General features: G+C 42.0%; 1 protein-coding gene across 2 annotated transcripts in view; it reads right to left on the bottom strand.

Moving 5' to 3' along the window:
- HEATR1 (HEAT repeat containing 1) overlaps positions 1 to 19,616 on the bottom strand; it is a 1,780,420-nt gene that overhangs the window by 1,079,781 nt on the left and 681,023 nt on the right. For both annotated transcript variants that reach the window (XM_044059100.1, XM_044059109.1), the window contains exon 21: positions 9,364 to 9,536. In XM_044059100.1, the coding sequence (XP_043915035.1) occupies positions 9,364 to 9,536 (173 nt within the window). The remainder of the gene's footprint in view (positions 1 to 9,363; positions 9,537 to 19,616) is intronic.

Genomic DNA, 19,616 nt, shown 5'->3' with positions numbered 1-19,616 from the left:
TTAGGCAGTCGCCCAAGTAAGGATATATTTGCATTCCTCTTTGTCTGCAGAATGCAATTACTGGTGCCAGGCACTTTGTGAAGACCCTGGGCGCAGTAGATAAACCAAAGGGCAGTGCAGAGAATTGGTAGTGCATTGAGCCAGCTTTAAATCTGAGTATCTTCTGCATGTTTGTCTGACTGGGACATGCAGGTATGCCTCTTTTAGATCTAAAGTCACAAGCCAAGCCTTCTTGCCCAACATGGGCAGAAGCAGCTGTAGAGTCAACATCTTGAATTTTGGAATATACAGATATGTGTTTAGAATAGATAGGTTCAGTATTGGTCTCCAGACTTTGTCCTTTCTGGGTACCAAGAAGAGTCATGAATAGAATCCTTGTCCCTGCTCTTGCTCTGGTACTTGTTGAATGGCCCTCATGTCCATGAGGGATGAGACTTGTTTTTGTGATTCTGCCCATTGATGTTCTGGCAGATCCGGCCAACCGTATGCCCTTGGCAGGATATGGAAGTGAAACTTGTAGCCTTGTGACACCATGTTTAAGACCCATTTTTCCTGGGTTATTATGTGCCAATTTTGAGAGAAAAGTGCTAGCTTTCCCCCTAAAGGTGCTGCCAGAAGATAAGTGCTTGGCGCAGGCAGAGGGAAGTCATTGGGACTGTTTCCTGTATGGCTGTGATTTGTCTTCTCCAGTTTTGGAGGTAGAAGCACCCCATTGTTTAGACCTGTACGAACCTTGGGGCTATGATCTGCCTCTAGGGTGTCTGCACCTGCCCCTTTGTGGCCTGTCTGACACTGGAAAGGACCAATTCTTTGTAGGCCAGTGTCTGCTAAATCTTGGTGGCTGTACCTGTAAGAAATCCTTGACTGTTTGCATAGATTTAGCTTTGTCCTCCATTTTCTTTAACACCTCTTCTGCTTTACCACCAAACAAAGTATCATGCTGTAATGGAGCATCTAATAATTTTGCCTTAACATGATCAGGTAGATTTTGTTCCTTTAACCAAGCATGCCTCCTAATGACAGAACCCGTAACTGCGGCCCTGCAGGAGGCCTCCAGAGAATCAAAACCACATTGCAAAGTATGCTTTCCAACTTGTTCAGCTGCATGCAATAAATCCTGCATTGCTTTGTTTTCTGCACATTCAGAATTTATCAACATTTTCTGTTTAAGCAGTGACATAATATATTGCTGATATTTGAGCATATGAAACTGACAATTTAAAGCCCTTATAGCCAAGGTAGCAGAAGTGTAAATCTTTTTTCCCCATCTGTCCAGTGCCCTAGAATCCCTGTCAGAGGAAGTAGGGTTTTTTGTAGTGGAAGCCTTGACCCCCTTTGGGACCCTGAGAGATAGTTTCTGGATCAGCAGCAGGGTTTTTGAAAAGGAATTTATGAGAGTCAGGAACCCTGTAGTACTTGTCCGGCTTAACAGGAGCTGGAGGTAAGGAGTCAGGGGTCAGACTGGACTCTGAAAATACATTATCTACAATGTCTAACACAGGTGGAATAGCTAGGGGCCTGTGTTGTGGTAGTAAAAGGAAGTCTCTGAGCCTTTTCGTAGATTCAGAATAATATTGACTCTCCCAGTGGAAATGCTCCCTCATGGTATGTAAAGTTTCCCCAAAAGAATAATCCTCAGGAGGAGAGGCTGAAGGGATAGATTCTTCAGCATCAGAATCCTCATAGGGAGGAAGAGAGTATTCCTGATCAGAAGAGGAATCAGATGAAATGGAAACCTAATCTGAAGATTCATAGTCTGTCTCTTGCCTAGGACTCTTATCAGGAGGGGGATGGGAACCCCTGATCAAAGTAATTAGGTCTTCGGCCATTTTGAGCATCTGTTTTTTAGGCATGGAGGCCTGTCCATGAGACTGTTGTACTTGTTTCTTTGTCTTAAAGGTGCTTTAGTCTTTGCCTTAGAAGCTGAAGTCGTTTTAACATATAATAAAGTAGGTATGAAAACACCCTCAGAAGCCGATGCCTGCTCAGCGGCTCCGGACCCATCTGAGGGAATAGTTTCCGAAGGTCCAATACCTTGAGGTTCCAGCGGCCTGGTTGACTCCACATGGGTGTCGGTAGTGGCCTGAGAGTCTAAAGTAGCGGTCGTCAGGGGCTGCGAAGGCGCCTCACTGAGAACCGGCGACTGGCTTAGAAGAAGCCTTGTCGTCGGTTTTGGACCTCGGATGCCTGTCCTTTTCTTTGCATTTCTTGTGAATTCCGTTAATCAGATGGCTATCCGATGACATTCTATAGTTAAATCTTCTGCAAAATAGTGAAATGCAAAATTGTACCGACACTTAATAGTGCGTTGGTTGAATCAAGCACAAAACCGACAACTAGTAACGTCATGGTCAGGGCCTAGGCAAGGAATACAGTAAGAATGAAAGTCCTTATAAGGTATTTGCTTCCCACAAGAAATAACAATTATTAACTTTTTCTGACATCGGTCTGGAGCAAGAAAAAAGTTTCCCCAACCAGGTACTTAGCTTTTTAGTGAAGACTTCGGATCTGAAATTCGAACAAGAAAATCTCAGGAGTCGGCCAACCGGCACTTGCAAACTGCTTTTGCTTCGGGCACCGTGCGGCAAGAAAGACTGAAGAAAATGGTGTCGGCTACATCTTTTATACCCCTGGCGCACTGACGTCAGGGAAGAGGCGACAGCAACCGACGCCAGACCTAGACTTTGGAATTCAGGCCGACTGAGGGTAGCCTGCCAGCAGGATAACCCAATTGTAATGACTGCAACAGTGAAACACGAACAACATTAAGCTTTGCACACTTTGTCAAATCAAGTTGCTCTGTAGCTTTTACTCTGGCAAATGTTTCTGCTGACATAACATTGCACTTTGGGCCAGTATCTACTTTGAGCTCTATGGGACTCCCATTAATCCAAACAGTACAAAAGATTTCGTTCTTTGCCCACAAATCTACTGCACTGACTGCTTCACCAAGCACAGACATACCATCAACATAAAAAGTAGGGTTTGCAACTTTTTAACTGATCAACTTGCCTATTGGAATGCTCTCTCAATAGAAGAATGTGCCTTATTTGATTTACAAAACCTTTTGAAATGGTTACACTTATTGCAACAATGACACTGCTGACCAAAAGCTAAGCACTTTTCTCGTTTGGTTTTATGATTACCATCACAATTACAACAGCTGACTATGAGGCTTGGTATGGGTTTTGCTAAGTCACCCCTGTGCTTTGCTGCATGCACCTTAGGCCTTACTGAAGTAGCGCTGGGTTTTACTGAAGTGGCCCCACCTTCAGGCCTGTAGCTCTCAACCTCGTGCTGCACACTATCTACATTAACTGTGGAAGGTACTGGAAAGGCTTGCTTTCTCATTTGTAAGCATACTTACATGAGCTTACAGAAAGGAGTACATCTGACATATCTCAATGGTCTTACTTAATGCCAAATCACTGTCTTGAAGTAAAATCTCTCTCTGTGTCATTATTAATACCACACACAAGCCTGTCCATTATCAACTCATCTCTCAAATCACAAAATCTGCAAGTTTTATAGCCTTAATTCTCAAGTCAGTTATATATGTTGCAAAAGTTTCACCAGGCTTTTGATCCCTTGTGTAAAATAAGTGTTCTTCCATTGTAATATTTGTTTGGGGTTGCACATTTCTTTAAATTTATGTTTTAAGCACTCGGGGTCTTCCCACGTTTCAGCTGGTACCACAATATGGCAGTCTTCCCCCTCCCCTGCAAACACAGCAGGTGCATACACAAATGAACGCTATCTTTCAATGGCCTGTGAAGCAGCTAAATTAAGCAGGATGTTTATGTATAGGTTCATAGGTAGGTACTCGGCCCAAGGGCCTACATAAGTCTAGCCAACAAGGTTCCCTGGCTTATGCCAACCAAGAAAGTTATTTTACTGTGCCACTGTCGAGCAGAGACACAGAAGTGATCCTCGAGATGTATTTCCTATTTCCCATCCACTCATCAAGATTTTTCTTGAAGAGTGCTAATGAAGAACTTTGCTTTACATAGATGGGTAGCCTGTTCCAGATTATGGGAAGTCTCTGGGACAGGAACCTATCCCCTCCAGCATGTCCTGTTTACTGCGGTGACAAGGTTTAGGCCCCTAGAGTGTGTAGCTCAGAGGGATAGGGATTTTTTTAGGTGTAGCATGTCCAACAGCTCTGGATTTAACATAGCTTTATATGTTAGGCAGAGATCACCTCAGAATAGGTGATATGCTACGGAGTAAAGCTGGAGTTTTTTGAGGCGGTCAGTGTAGGGCATTTGTTTGAGGCCAGTAATCATCTTTGTGAGGTACTTCTGTGGCCTTTCCAGCTGCTGCAGATGTCTTGTGAGGTACATTCCAAAAGGGGCAGTGTACTCTATAATGGGTCTAATGAATGTCGAGTAGATGGGAACAATGACCTCTGTTTTCCTGGATGCAAACCCTTTTATGATGGGATGTGCCACGTAGAAGGACTTCCTGACTACTGTGGCGATGTGGCTATCAAAGGAGAGACTACTGTCCACCTAGGTCCCAAGGTCCCTTATCACTCATTCGGTGTTAAGTAGATTGCAGCCTATGTGGTAGTTCATGGGTACAGAGTTTTTACCAAAGGGGATGACACTGCACTTTTTGGCACTGAGCTTGAGGCCATGGCTCTGATGCCAGGCATCTGTCTCAGCGAGGCCCTTCTGTAGGATGTCCACATCATTTGGGGACTTGACTATGGCTCCTAGTTTACAGTCATCTGCGAACTTCGTTAGCCAGAGGACTTCTGTGTTAGCCTGTACTGCAAAAAAGTAGATACCAAACAGGAGAGGTCCCAGGATGGAACTCTGTGGTACTCCACTTGCCACTGCTTTGAGGTCAGATTTGGAGTCTGCAACTTTTACAGTATGGGTTCTGTCAGTGAGCCAGTTGGCAACCCATCTTGTGACGTAGGGATTTATACCTAGTTTAGTGAGTTTAGCTATAATTCCAGAATGGGGGATGGTGTCGAAAGCCTTGGTGAGGTCAAGATAGGCTGTGTGAACCGCCTTACCCTCATCTACAGCTTTGGTGACTGCCTCAAAGAACTCGATCAGGTTCAGGAGGCATGATCTGCCTTTCACAAACCCAAACTGGGTGGGATCCAGAGATTGGAGGTTACCAATGTTATGAGTTCCCTGATGATACGTTCCATGGCCTTGCAGACCAGGCTCGTCAGGCTAAAAGGTCGATAGTTCCCGGGATCAGTAGTGGCTCCTCCTTTGTGGAGTGGGATAACTGTTGCTGTGCACCATTCAGTGGGCACAAAGCCTGATGCGAGGCTATTATTGAATATGGTGCTTAAGTGGGGAGCCAGTTCGTTCTGAAGTTAGTGTAAAACACAGCCTGGGATGTTGTTCGGTCCCATGGATGCTGTGTTTTTGGCTTTAGAGAATGCAGCTTTTACCTGCGTAGTTGTGATTACAGGGACTCTGCATTCTTCCTGTATAGATACGGGCCCTTTAGGGGGTGAGAGGGGGGTAAAGTTAGCACTGAACCTATCTGCCAGGATGTTGGCAATTTTAGTTGGTTCTGTAATTTTCGTGCCTTTGTGCTGTAACTCAGAGCACATCTGTCAGGAAAAGCAGCCTGTATGAAAATATCATACTCCTGCTCAAACACTCTACAATTTACTATAATACTGTTATCAAACACACGCGGTACGGGTCTGCAAAATCCTTTTGCCATGCCCACAGATCATAGTAAACCACAATGCACTCTTGGCCCTTGTAATTATGAATGAACACGCACACGCAAACATGCGCACACAAACGTGCACACACAAACGTGCGCACACAAACGAACACACACACACACACGTGAACACACACGCACGTGAACACACACACACGTGAACACACACACACACGTGAACACACACACACGAACACACACACGTGAACACACACACATGAACACACACACATGAACACACACACGAACACACACACGTGAACACACACACGTGAACACACACACGTGAACACACACACGTGAACACACACACGTGAACACACACACGTGAACACACACACGTGAACACACACACATGAACACACACACATGAACACACACACATGAACACACACACATGAACACACACACACACCAGGTACTTGTAATAATATTCAAATGCACAATAAACTCTTGGAAAGACTGTTCTCTGCAAAATATGCTTTGAAATAACTGTACTTTGCGAAATAACTGCACTGTAATACTGCACGCACTTGCAAACACTTTGCACACTTCATATAGGTTTAGTTAATGTGAAAAAGTAGTACACAGCAAAACAAAATACTGTTTTTCCTTTTTTGTACATTTCATGCATTTCGGATATCGTTTCAAACATTTTTGTAATTATTTCAAATATTTTTATCAATATGTCAGAGTTTTGGACATTTCTTTTAATAAGAAACTTGTTTTGAGTGTTCTGAATGTTTCATTTTATATTTGCAGTGAAAGAAATCATTTAAGTGAGTTTTAGTACCTGGAATTTGTTTCTGATCTATTTTGCGAGTCATTTGAGCAGTAAGGATGATCCACTCTGGTATATTCCTCCATCTTTAACTGGTTGCCTCATGGCTATGACTCTGGATCCCATTCTGACACCATGTCACTCGTCTTACATGCATTAAGATGACTATGAGGCTTGGGTGTTCATCAGGTCAGATGTCAGGAATACTTAACTTAAACTATCTGACTGACTATGCACATGCATTCACTCTGGCTGCTCACTCAAAATGGCACTCTTGCTTGCACGACATGCTCAGTACTTATATGCACGTGCCCACTGACTGGAATGCTTCTTAAGGATATCGCACACACTCTGATCTTCAATGTACATCCCTTCCTTCCAGAGGCTGGATGCTACAATGACTAAGAACTTGGTAAAGATGGACAGAGTGCAGAACTGTCCAAAAACATGAATCAAAACTTAAAGCTGACCTTGTCCATCCCCGCACCTCAAAACTACCTCTATATTGAGTCAGGATATAGAAATATGTACTTTGGAGAGCCACAGCAAAAAAAAAAAAAAAAAAAAAAAATTTTAAATACACACACATACAATTTTTTACATGGGGTCAGGGTTTCATAACTGTTGCTATCTCATGATTCAATGCCGCACTCCTGCCTTCTTCAACACTCATGCCAAACTGTTGCAGATCTTCTCTCACACAATCCATCCACCTCTTTGCTGGATGTCCTCGTTTCCTCTTAAGTTCTTCCTGTCCGTCCCAAACCATATTCACCAGACTGTCTTCTGCACATGTCCAAACCACTGCAATCTGTTCTCTTTGATCTTTTCTGCAATCGGAGCTACTTTGGCTTCTGCTCTTATGCCTCCCATTTCTCCATCTGTCCCACAGTGTACATCCCTACCACCCTTCTCAGGCACTTCATTTTCATTACCTCTAGCTTACTCATCTGTTCTTCCTTTACTGCTCAGGTATGTGCACCATCCAGTAGTATGTGCACCATCCAGTAGTACTGATCACACTACCATTGTGTACTCCTTACTTTTTACCTTCTTTGGCATTCTTCTATCATAGACTATACCTAAGACTCTATGCCAGTTAGCTGCAGCCTCTCTTGATTCTTGTTTTGATCTCAACATTCAGACTTCCCTTCTCCTTAACCCCTCCTAGACACATGAAGCTATTAACCTGTTCCACCATCTTCCCTTCTATCTCAATTCTCAGCTTCTTCTGATTTCCCCAATTTGCTGCCATTACCACTGTCTTATCCGAGCTTAGTTGCATCCCATGTGCCTTCAGTCTTGCATTCCTTTCTCCTATCCTCTGCTAAAGTTCTTGCTGAGTCTTCCTGTAATGCCACATCATCTGCATACAGCAACTTTGTTACTTTGCCCCTCCGACCTTTTTGCTAATGTAGTCCATCACCAGTGTGAACAGCAGTGGGCTCAGAGCTGAACCCTGGTGCCACTTCCACTGAGAACCCTTCTGTGAGACTGAACACTGTTCGTACTTGAGTTATTGGGTCCATGTACTTGGCCTACAATAATTCTCCCAGTGTTTGGGACTTCGAACCACCGCAGTACTGCTCAAATCAGCTTTCTTGGGACCTTGTCATATGCTTCCTTCAAGTCTAGGATTGCCCAGTTAGACTCTTTCCTCTCAGTATGCATCCTTATAAAAAAAAAAAAAAATAGGTGACTGCTATCACAGTTTCAGGGCATGGAAACCTATCAGCTGCCCCTTGGTCCTAACAGGACACTAGCCTTGTGCAGCAGTAGAGGCTGGTAACCTGTCTAATTTCTAATATGGGAAAAACATCAACAAGGAATTAAAGTCAGGAACTCAACAGAATGCCCCTTTTACAATGACTGAAGGAAGGTCATAGGTTATGTTTATTCAAGCTGCTGTATATGGTGAAAAATGTTTTCTAACCAGCTATGGCTTGAAGTTCATCAGATAAGTCCTGCAGGTCATCAAATCCACAAAAGGGGCACCTCAGCCACAAAGGATTTCTTCTATTGAGGAAGGGCCCAGATTTCTTACATAAGCCGTATCACAAGGGAAAAATGAACTGCTGGTGTTACGAGAAATAAATCCATGGCTCTTTCACATTTTTCAAGCAGTACAGCTTGAACATTAATTTAATAATGTTTTAGTGGCATTTCATTTCTTTCTATCTCTGAGCCAGGAATGGTGGTCCCAGATAAGGTGGCAATGATAGTTCTTCCGCACAGCATCCTTCCCTTGAAGGTAACCATTTATATTTCTCCCTACGAAGGAGGAGGACTTTATCTCCATTTTCTTGCTTTCTCCTCCAAAAGCTGTCTACACAGTCCAATCATCAGTATAAAACTGTTTTAGCAATGTTCTTAAAACTGTGCAGGAACTGGGCAAACAGTCTGTGCCACAGTAATATACCGATGCTCTGCAGCCTTGTTCTACAATGACTATATACACAACTAGATTGACATGTTCTCTGTAAAGGTTATGCAACTTCTCCATTTAAAGTTTTTGGGTAAAAAAAATACCAAAAAAGAAACATTTTAAAACGTTGTTTACTTCAAACACTAAAGAGATGGCAGCAAGCACAAAAAACACTATTTACAAGGAAAGAAAAGAAATGGGAATACAGAAGCCTGACATTCCCCTGCCATCAATGACAGCTGAGATGTACCATAGACAGTGACGGGTTCTTGAAAAAAAACTCCTATCGACAAAGTCTGCGACTTCCTGGAAGTTTGCTTTCAGGATTACTGCAACTCAAATATGGTCTGCATGAATAAAAGCCAAACCCTGTGGCTGTTTAAGAAGACAAAGCATCACATAAAAAGGAAAAACACATGTACTGATGTGCCTCCATCATATAAAAAATTACCTGGCAGATATAAGTAGGGTCTGCAGTTATCTCCTCAGCTGCATGTATCACCTTGTCAATTATCAGATGGAATGGAGTTTCTTTAAATCCACTGACAATCTCTAGGCATGCTAGGGCAGCTCTCCGAACCTCTCTCACATGGCTTCCCAAGTTGGCTACCAAGGGCACTACAACTGAAGTCAAATTAACAAATTACAAACAGTAAGTCATTGTTACTGGTTAGAAACAGCAGCTCTAAAAACAGACAGTGAAATAGATAGACCTAGGCTAAATGCTACAAGCACTGTCAGCAATACTAAAAACACAAATGGCACTTCAAAATCACGCACCAGAGACAATCATTCTGAATTCAATAAATAAAACTTCTGCACAACTGATGGCTACACTTATGCAAACGTATAACTAAAGACAGAACGGGACCCACATAACTTGTTTTTATGATCATTCTTACCTTGCAGTGAAATCTCATTTTTGCACTAGAAGAGATTGGAAGGGACAAGTAAGCCACATGCAGCCCTTGCTTCACACAAATTCACTTGCCCAGGAGCGTCACGTCAGTGACCACAGAAAATATCTCAAGAGACAAAAATAAACCCCACCAGACAATTTCCACACCTGCATTCTAAGGCACTTTGGTTAAAAGGAGTACAATTTTTCTTCTGTACACACAATCCATGTTCGAAAGTTGAAGTTACCACAGATAAAAAAAATCTATTACGGATGGTAACACACCAACTTGAGATGTATGCTAAAATGGAAACACAATGTAAAAAAACTACCGAGAGATGTCTTATTTTAAGACCTCAGTAACTTCCAGACTGCAAAATGCTTTCTCTGAGTGTTAGATCTATTATTTTGCAGACTGTAAGCAGCTGCTGTCTTAGTTTCAGTGTTAGAAGCGGTTAACCATATCACTCATTTCTACGCCACTAAATTCTCCTCTATCACTATAAATCTTTATAAAGCCCCTTAAGTACTTCTCTATGGCCAAATAAATTTCTAGGTTTTTTTTTTTTTTTTTTTTTTTTTTTTTTTAACTGCCATTAACTCTTCCTGCACTGAAATGAGGAAATTGATATGTTATGTGCAGGCACTATATAGCTGGGGCTCCCATGGCAGCTCAAGTTTTGGATTGCTATACTTTATGCGTGTTTTTCACAGACATTCACAATTTTCTTTAAAACTAGTACAAATAGATGTCAGTACTGCATAAAATAAACAGCAACCTTTGTGGTTTGTCACTCAGCTCTCTACCTTCCATCGCCTGAGGAACATTGCCTTTCAGCATGGAACAAATAAGCAAAATGTGGAATACCTACTAATACACTTACTAACAACTGCAATGGTCACAGGATGGTTAAAATGTGCTAGTTTATATTTATAATAATTTATTTTGATGAATTAATATGACTCAGTACTATTTACCATGGATATCATTTCAAAAAATTTCTAATACACTGATTGTGTGATAAACTCTTTCAATATGGAACTTTGAGGAACATGGACTTTTTAAGACCCAAAATGAGGAACGTTCCTCAGAATGAAGTGAACTTGAGAGATTTGTCAGATGCTAGTCTAAATTACCTATGAAATTTAATCATTATCTTTGTTCCCCTGCTTTTGCCATGCTTTCTTTGACTATCATAATCCTTTAAGCTCTATGTTTTGGCTTTCTTTATCAAGGCTAAGATTCTGAAACTGTTAACTTAAGTCAGACATGTTTTAATGTACAGCTTTAGATAGTTTCTGGTAAATGTGACATTGCTTTGCAGGGTATCCCTATTGTACTCAAGGAGGTGGAGGGTGAAAGATCTACTTAAATAACTCTGCATTCTGTTTTCTCACTACCTCTTTCCTGGGAAGGGAGTTGAGTCAATACATTTTTTTGTCCGAATGGGAATTCTACAGCTGTTGGTTATCATCTGACAATTTCCTTCTCCTTACTGGGGGAGCCACTCTGGGTGCTGAAATCTTGGTGGCTTGAAAGGTAATTCTGCACTAAATGACTATGTACTCTTCTGCACACTTTCTATTGTCAAGCAGGGAAAGGACATCCGTGATGGGGACTAAAGGCAAGGGGAATAAAGGTCCTGATTAAACTATCTGGGTGGGAAACTAATCTCACATCAGGTGGCTAAAACAGCTAAGTGGAATTTCTTGCACCAGCAGGGCAGATTTGTTGTCTTTGTGGGACAAGCTCTTTCCTAGCGCAACTGAAAAAAATCAAAATTCTGATACCAGGAAACCAGCATCTGACTTCATGCCTCCTAAGGGTTTAAGCAAGCAGGGAAACTGACAAAGATGGCTAAGAGACCATGAGAGGCTAAAGTGATGCCTCTTTGGGTTCAGCACCCTCGGGTCTCAGCTGGACTACAGGAGCTGCAAAAGCCTTAGGCTCTTTGTATGCAGACTCTCATGCATCATATTCTTTTTTTCATCCAAGCCCCCTTAGGAATGACAGTTTTAACTACTGGCTGCTGGAATGTGTCCTTCTCACAGTGAAAGAGACAGACCCCTTCATTAATACCAACAGCTTTCCGTGTAAAAAGGCTCTTAGAATGTGGGTCTAGTAAATCTTTTTTAAAGGTGGTATATTATTTGGAGGAGGAAATGTCATTTTTTTCTCTGAACAAAACATTCACTGGAAACAGTATTCTTTAGGCACAACTCACACGTGAAGAACTCTTATGTAGACAGAATTTTGGCTACACATTTCTTGTAGCAAAAGAAAAAAAAATGGAGCCAGCTGGTACCCTTTTTTTTTTTTTTAAATAATTTTTTCTACTCCCAGTGCCTACTAAATGCCAAGCTACCACTTTGCCCATTTGTTCCCCTTCTCATATACCTTCTCAGGTATGCACATGCTTCCTTGCGTTCATGTCATGACATGCGGAAAAAATACCTCAAAACTAACCACAACTTTTGCCATTCTTCCTCCAATGAGCAGCCCAGTATCACCCTTTCCCTCTAAGTCAGAATATCTATTCTCCCCACACCACACCACTCCAGCAGACCTCCAAACTGCTATTCAAAGCAAAGTCATCTTGGTCATGGTTAGGTCTTTATCCCTCTATGCCAACTGAGCTGTCAAAAGTTGCTCTTCCTTTTTGCCCTCTGTAGGACCAATGGCCTGGGACAGGTATGGAGTCTAGATTTTGGACTGGCGATGTCTTTGAAAGCTCTAGTATTCAGCAATGGAAAGAGAGAGAACTGCCTAAAGCAATGTTCTGTGTATAACTAATACTACTACTGCAGTGATCATTACAAAAAGTCCTGAATGAACTTCATTAAGTTCATTCATTCACTGGATTCAGTTAGTGAATGAAATGTCCCGAATGTCACTGTAACCGTTCTACTACACACACAACGACACACAAGTGTTCTCATTTCTTGATCTGATTTCATATTCAACAGGTCTGCATCTGCTTTAGCCAAGGTCTTTAAGTCTATTTTAGTGATTCCAGTACATTAGTTCAGGACATGTCTTTGCACTGGGGCAGTTCCAGGTCAGTCATTTCAGAGCCAAGGGTCTAATTGCTTTCCTTCCTTCCCACGCTGTTGTAGTTGTGTTCTTAAACTCAGGATATCTGTTGTTGCCTGGCCTTTAGGATAATTTGACAACATAATCCCTGCCTTCTTCCCATTTATTGGCTGTTGACAATAAGTACACATTTTGCAAAGTCTCTCCCTTTAACACTACGCATCAAGCCAAAAGACCGTTGATAAAACTGTTTAATATTGAGTGTACCAATACAACCTGCAATGGCTTTAGTATACAGATTTTTTTTTAAACTATAACTAGTTTATGGGCTCTTTCTGGTGGCAGAAAAAGGTTTCCAGGCTAGTTGTTTTGTACTGAAATTTAAATACACAATAGCAGCTCCACCCAAACATCATCCTATAAATGAACTCCATGCCATTATAGTTACCCCTGGCTCCAGAGTCATTCCTGTTTGTACCACGAACCAGTGTTCCCCACAACGTCTCTAGCTAGCCTGACTTAGCTGGATGGGTATCTTGAGACAATGTAAGAATTGTCTCATGCTGTCTGATGATCATTTATTACTCAAAAGCATAATAAAGTGTGTGAGAGATGAACACATATATCATCTATGGAGGCAAAACCTCACACTTAGTAAACTCAGACGCCAAAGCAGTCAGCAGCACACCAAACATCACTCCTCTCCAATGCCATCAAAATACACACAATCCATCAAATGCTGAGGTTCTAAACAAATTGTCTAAACCTCAAAACACAGCACAACACAAGCACAAAGCACACTCAGCATATCAAGCCTACTTCCTTACATAGCACAAGGAGTCCCAAAGTCTCAGATGCTGAATCCACACGGTGGGCAGTGACCCAACCAAACATTCGTGTAATAGATGATGCCATGCTAAGGCATACAGATGTCTCTTTTACCAGGCTGCACAAGGAAAGAGTGACAGTTATTTGCTTGTCTGGTACCAGAATTCATCAGATCATGCATGCACTCAAGTTCTTGAACAAGTACCAGTATGACTCTCTCATAGTTCATGCCAGTGTCAGTGAAATACAGTGTACCTCCCTGGATTACATGAAGAGAGGCCTGATGGAGCTCTCAGACTGTGTGTCCAAGGCAAGTATGAGAAATGCACCGAGCAGCACTCTACCTTCAGTACAGAGCAGCATTCTATGAAGGATGTTGCCACAATGTAAGCAAAAAATAATACACTTCAACAACTGCCTTAGTTGTTGGTGTCCTTCAAAAGGAGGTACAATATTTGTCAGCCAGGGAGGATATGATTGCTAGACCACACTGCTTTGGCAAGGATGGCCTGCATCTATCCCCTCTAAAGTTGCGATTACTGGTAAAGACACTGTCCACCCCCATAGTACCTTTTTTAGGCAACGCCAACCTGATAAACCTACTAACATAACGAAACAAGCAAAGGAAAATGAAGCTGTTGCTGATCAGTGCTAGCAGCCTAAACAAGAAACTTACCTTCATACAAGACACTGACATGGGTAGTGAATGAGACAAGGTTTAAAACAGCAGAGAGCACTCTTGGCTGTGCAGGGCTATAATGCATTCCACACATTTAAACCAGCTACTGCACAGGAATTCCCCTTACTAAAAGGATACAAGGCTGAAACATGTCCTACATGGACCAACTCAGAGCCCTGTCACTACATTCGGTATCCTAAGACTGCTAAGAGACTTGTGTCTGACATACAAGGCATCCTCTGACCCATTACTGATGGATCTACTGCAGACCAGAAAGTCAAATGGCATCAGAAATACTCGGTCAAGGGATATAAAACTTTTCTGCAACATCTAAAAAATGGTTTGGAGGGACTTGTGCATCTCTAAGAGGATAAACACTACTGCGGAACAGACTCTCCATTCACATAAAATACAAATTCATCCCTGTCCATTTTAAAGTGCAACGCAGATCTATGGAATGGAAACATAAAATCTACCCGAGGACTGCCCCCCCCCCCCCGTACTACTAAAGGACACAGGCAACCCCAATCCTTTATCCTATGCAAGGGTCAACCCTTAAGTTATCTATGGCATGATCCCAGTCTTTTTCATTAGAATAATATAGAATTATCGACTGTGGGATGTGTAAAGACAATTTATAACCAAAAGGGATAGGTTATTTCAAGCAAAAAAAAGGGGAAATTTTCTAGGCTTTAAAATGACCTGCAAGTTCAGCTAGCCTAGCGCTTACCTATGAAAGTGATCAATGAATTATACATGGAAAATAGTATTGCACATAATTTGCTATATTTTATTTCACTGTGATACACTAATCATGCCAGACAGTCTTGCCTCTCTTATCTGTTTCATAACAGCCTAAGTTTGGCTTGATTCTTAATGGTTACCTATACAGGCAGATTAAAATTTGGTCTGTTGATCACCTACCAAGTTTTTTGGTCTGCGTACTACTCTGTCTGCTTGAGCATTAGTAACAAGATGAGTACTAAAGCTACTGCAAAAGATGGGAGGAGGAAGATGGAACTGAGGAACCCGCAAAAACATGGAGGATGGACACAGAAAATCTTGATCTGCCCTACAAATCACATCCAACTTACAGTGCTTAGTAAACGTATGCAAAGAAAGTAACAGTTTCCAAAATGGATCTAGCATTGAGATCCTTAAAAAAAATAATCCCTCCTTTTACCCTAACATTTCCTCACTTGTCTTCCTCTATAAGCCCCCTCAATCTCTCAGAAGCTCTGACCAATGTCTCTTACAAATTCACAAACCTAAAAAATCTATTGGACAGAATTTCTACAGCTACTTCCCTACTCTTCCATGGAACAAGCTCCCCATGAACCTTAGAAACATTTCCTCTATCCACGAATTCAAGAAAACTCTCAAAAGGTACCTTAGTAGCACGTGGATTGGCCTCTGTAATCATCCCACATGAACCCACCCCTTTCTCTATTACTATTCTCTCTATTCCTCCCTTCCTCGCTACCATAACTCACTTAACTGCTCTGTATTGCACAACTGCCCTCTGAAGATAACCCAATGTGTTATGTAAATTCATTCAAATGTTATATTGTATATTTCTTTACTATGTTTTTTCTTCAATGTTATAATGGCTCTTACTATATTGTACTGTGGAGCTTTATCTACATGTGCTTAACTGTTTTATTTAAATTTTTTTCACTGTATTCGTCTTGTAAATATTCTTGCTTACTAGTACTGTGGAGCTTTTATCCCTGGGCCTCCACTGAAAAAGGGCTTTTGCTCAGATGGACTATCCAGGTTAACAAATGTCAAATAAATAAATAAAAGTTACAGAAGAGGCAACCACCCTAGTAGAATGAGCACGAACAGAAGTTGGCAGCTGTTTGCCATGAAAACTATAACAAAAGGAAATGGCTTTAGAAATCAAGGAAGAGATGGTTTTGGCTTAGAAATTGCAAAACCGAATTTCTTTTCCCAAAAAGAAACAAAGTTGCTCAGATTTCCTAACATTTTTACTCTTGCCTAGATAATATTTGAGCTGTCCATGCAAATCCTAAGGATGGAGAATCCTCTCAGTACTATTTTTAGAAGAGAAAGAAGATATCGACTGTCTAACTGAAAGATGCACCATTCACCATTTTAGGTATAAAAGGAAGACTAGTCCCAACAGACATCCCGTCTCTGGGGAAAAAAACGGAAGAGTAATAACTACAATAAGGGTCTGAAGTTAGGGGACTTTCTTGACAGAAGTCAGAGCCACCAACAAGACAGTTTTCCAGGTACACCGTTTTGAGGAGGAGGAAAAGAATGCTGATTCAAAACTTGTCAGAATTTCTCAAGAACAAAGTTAAGGTCTAAAGAAGGAGGAATGGGTTTTCTTAGAGGCTAAATATGAAGGACACCTTTGAGGAACAGTTAAACCTTAAACCTACAAGAAAGTGGCAGATCCAGAAGCAGACACAGATTGCTGACAAAAGAGCTTTAACAGAAGAGTATGCCAGCCCACGAACGAGTAACTCACATAAAGAAAGAACAGTGATCATACCAGCTGAAGGAGGGTCTTGTTCGTTGTTGCAACACCAAGAAGAAAACCTTTTTCCATTACACAACTGATTTTCTTGTAGTGGGTTTTCTGATCTCCTGCAAATCTAGGAGCACATCTTCAGAAAACTGGTGCCTAAAAGGAATCAAACCTCTATCACTCAGTCAACTGTAGAGTAAGTAGATGAGGGTGGATCAGACACAGCCCTTTTCCTGTGTGAGAAGATCCATCCTATGGAGTGACTTGTGATGACTGCCCCTGACCAGCTGAAAATAAGGGGAAAAACCAATGCTGCCTGGAACAAAAGGGAGTCACCAAGAAGATTGTGAGCCTGTCCCACATGATCTTATGTAGGACCCTTTAACAACAGTGGAAGGAGGAATAAGAATACAGGAAAATCTCTTTCCAAGAAAAAGCCATAGTATCTACTTTCCAAGCCACAGGACATGGCACACTGGATGAGCTTGAAGTTATCTGTTCTGAGGGGAGGCAAAAAAATCCACATGAGGAGTTCCTCACCAATGGACAATGTCCAGGAAAACCTTTCTGCGAAGCATCTACTCATGAGGATCTACTCAGACAGTCTAACACAACACTGTGTTCTGAGGGAATACAGATCACCTGAAAAATCAGTTAGTGGCGCACGGCAAAATCTCATTCTTTAAGGGCTAGTCTGCAAAGAAGGTAAGACTTTGTTCCCACCTGTTTATGCACCACATGACAGTGGTGTTTGTCTGTGAAAATTCTGAGTGGACCTGGAATCCAAAGGTAATTCAGAGCCTGAAGAGCCAGGATACGAGCTTTCATTTCCCATGAAGATGTTATGTTCATCTCCCTCTGTGGAGACCTGAGCCCTGATGCTTTTGGAACAAACCCAAAGGACAGGTCTGAAGCATCTGTTAACAGCTCTTGAGTGGGGGGAACAAACCTGAAAAGGAAGGCTTGGATCCTATACATCTGACGGATTCACCATAGAAATTCTTTCCATAGGCAAGGCAAGAGAGGAATGGGAAAGTCAAGAGGGAATGCTGCAGCCAAATTGTCTTCAGATACCACTGGAACTTCCTCATATGGAGTGTGGCAAAAGGAGCCAATGGAATAGTGGATGCCATAAACCCCAAGGCTCTTCAAAACTTTCTTGCAGAGGTCTTTTGCAAAAAAAAAAAAGAAGGGACTGAAAGAGAACTGCCAAAGAAAGAACATTAGCAGGAGGAAGAAAAGCTGTCATAAGTAAGGGACTGTATCCTACAGCCTCAGAAAAAAATAAGTTATGTACTCATCATAACGTTCCATGTATGCAGTCCATCTCGCCGATTATTACATGTGGGTTCGGAGCTGATCCTCGGCTCCGACTCAGCCACTTAGAAAGCCTGAAAACTTCTGATTGGCTAGTGGCTAATAGGTAGCCCATGATGCATGCGCACATTCCCCAGATCTTGTTTGCTACTAGTCTACCACAATCAGACATGAAAAAGGAACAAAGTTCCGGAAGAATAAACTGTAATAAAAGAAGCCCTTGTGGCAAAAAAACACTATAGAAAGGGAAAAAAACTGTATTCAGATCCTCCAGGAAGGGGGCTGGTGGGTGGGTTCGTAATAATGTTCAGCGAGATGGACTACATACATGGAATGTTATAGTGAGTACATAACTTCTTTATGTTATGTAGTTCCATCTCGCCTCCATTACATGTGGGACAGCGTCCCTAGCATTTTGAATGGGTGGCTCACTGGAAGATACTCCTGAGTACCGTGGAACCAAACAAAGCTCTACCCCTGGAAGTTAAATCCAATTTATAATGGGAAATGAAGGTATGATGGGTAGCCCATGTTGCTGCTGCACAATATACTATCAATAGGTGTCCTGGCTTGGAAAGCAGCAGAAGTAGAGAAGGACAGTACAGTTTTGTACCTACCATAAGTGTAGATGTTCGAGTGCTAATACAGCGGCAGTCATAACAGATGGGTTCTCCTGCCGTCAGGTGGGTCCTCGGTCGGCCGAATTCCAAAGTCTAGGTCTGGCGTCGGTTGTCGTCGCTTCTTCCCTGACGTCAGAGCGCCAGGGGTATAAAAGAACCAGCCAACGCCATTTTCTTCAGTTTTTCTTGCCCCAGATGTCAGGTGTCCCCAGAAGGAAGGCAATACATAAATTTGTGTAATAAAGCAATGCAATATAATCAAAAAACAGTAGTTGCGAGCAAATACACCATAAAAGATTACCCCAAGAGGGGAAGGAGGGAGGGAAACCTGGACTGCAGCTGTATTAGCACTCGAACATCTACATTTATGGTAGGTACAAAACTGTACTATGTTCATCGTGCATGCAGCTGCAGTCATAACAGATGGGTAGAATCCCAAAGCTAAGAAAGGGGTGGTAGGCACTAGGTGAAACTAGGAGGAGCCAGAATGCGCTGCAAGACTGCTGTGGCAAAGCCTGCTCTAGTTTTGGAGTATAATGGTAGGTGGTAGTGCTTGGAAAAGGTATGCACAGAACTCCAAGTGGCTGCTTCCAATATATCCTTGGTAGGAACTCCTCTGAGGAAAGCTGCAGAGGTAGCTGCGGCCTTTGTGGAGTGAGAGCTGATGCCTGCAGGTACAGTCTTACCATGAAAAGAGTGACAAAAGCGTATGCATTGCTATCCATTTTGAGATTGTCTGTTTGGAAATTGGTTTCCCTTGAGCTCCTACAGCATAGGACACAAAGAGCTGTTCTGATTTTCTGAAAGGCTTTGTTCTGTCCAAATAAT

Source organism: Protopterus annectens, chromosome 1.part2 (genome assembly GCF_019279795.1).
Source record: "Protopterus annectens isolate FY-2018-M chromosome 1.part2, PAN1.0, whole genome shotgun sequence".
Lineage (NCBI taxonomy): Eukaryota > Metazoa > Chordata > Ceratodontiformes > Protopteridae > Protopterus > Protopterus annectens.
The sequence above is the reverse complement of the archived record's forward strand: the minus strand, read 5'-3'. Positions and strand labels throughout refer to the sequence as shown.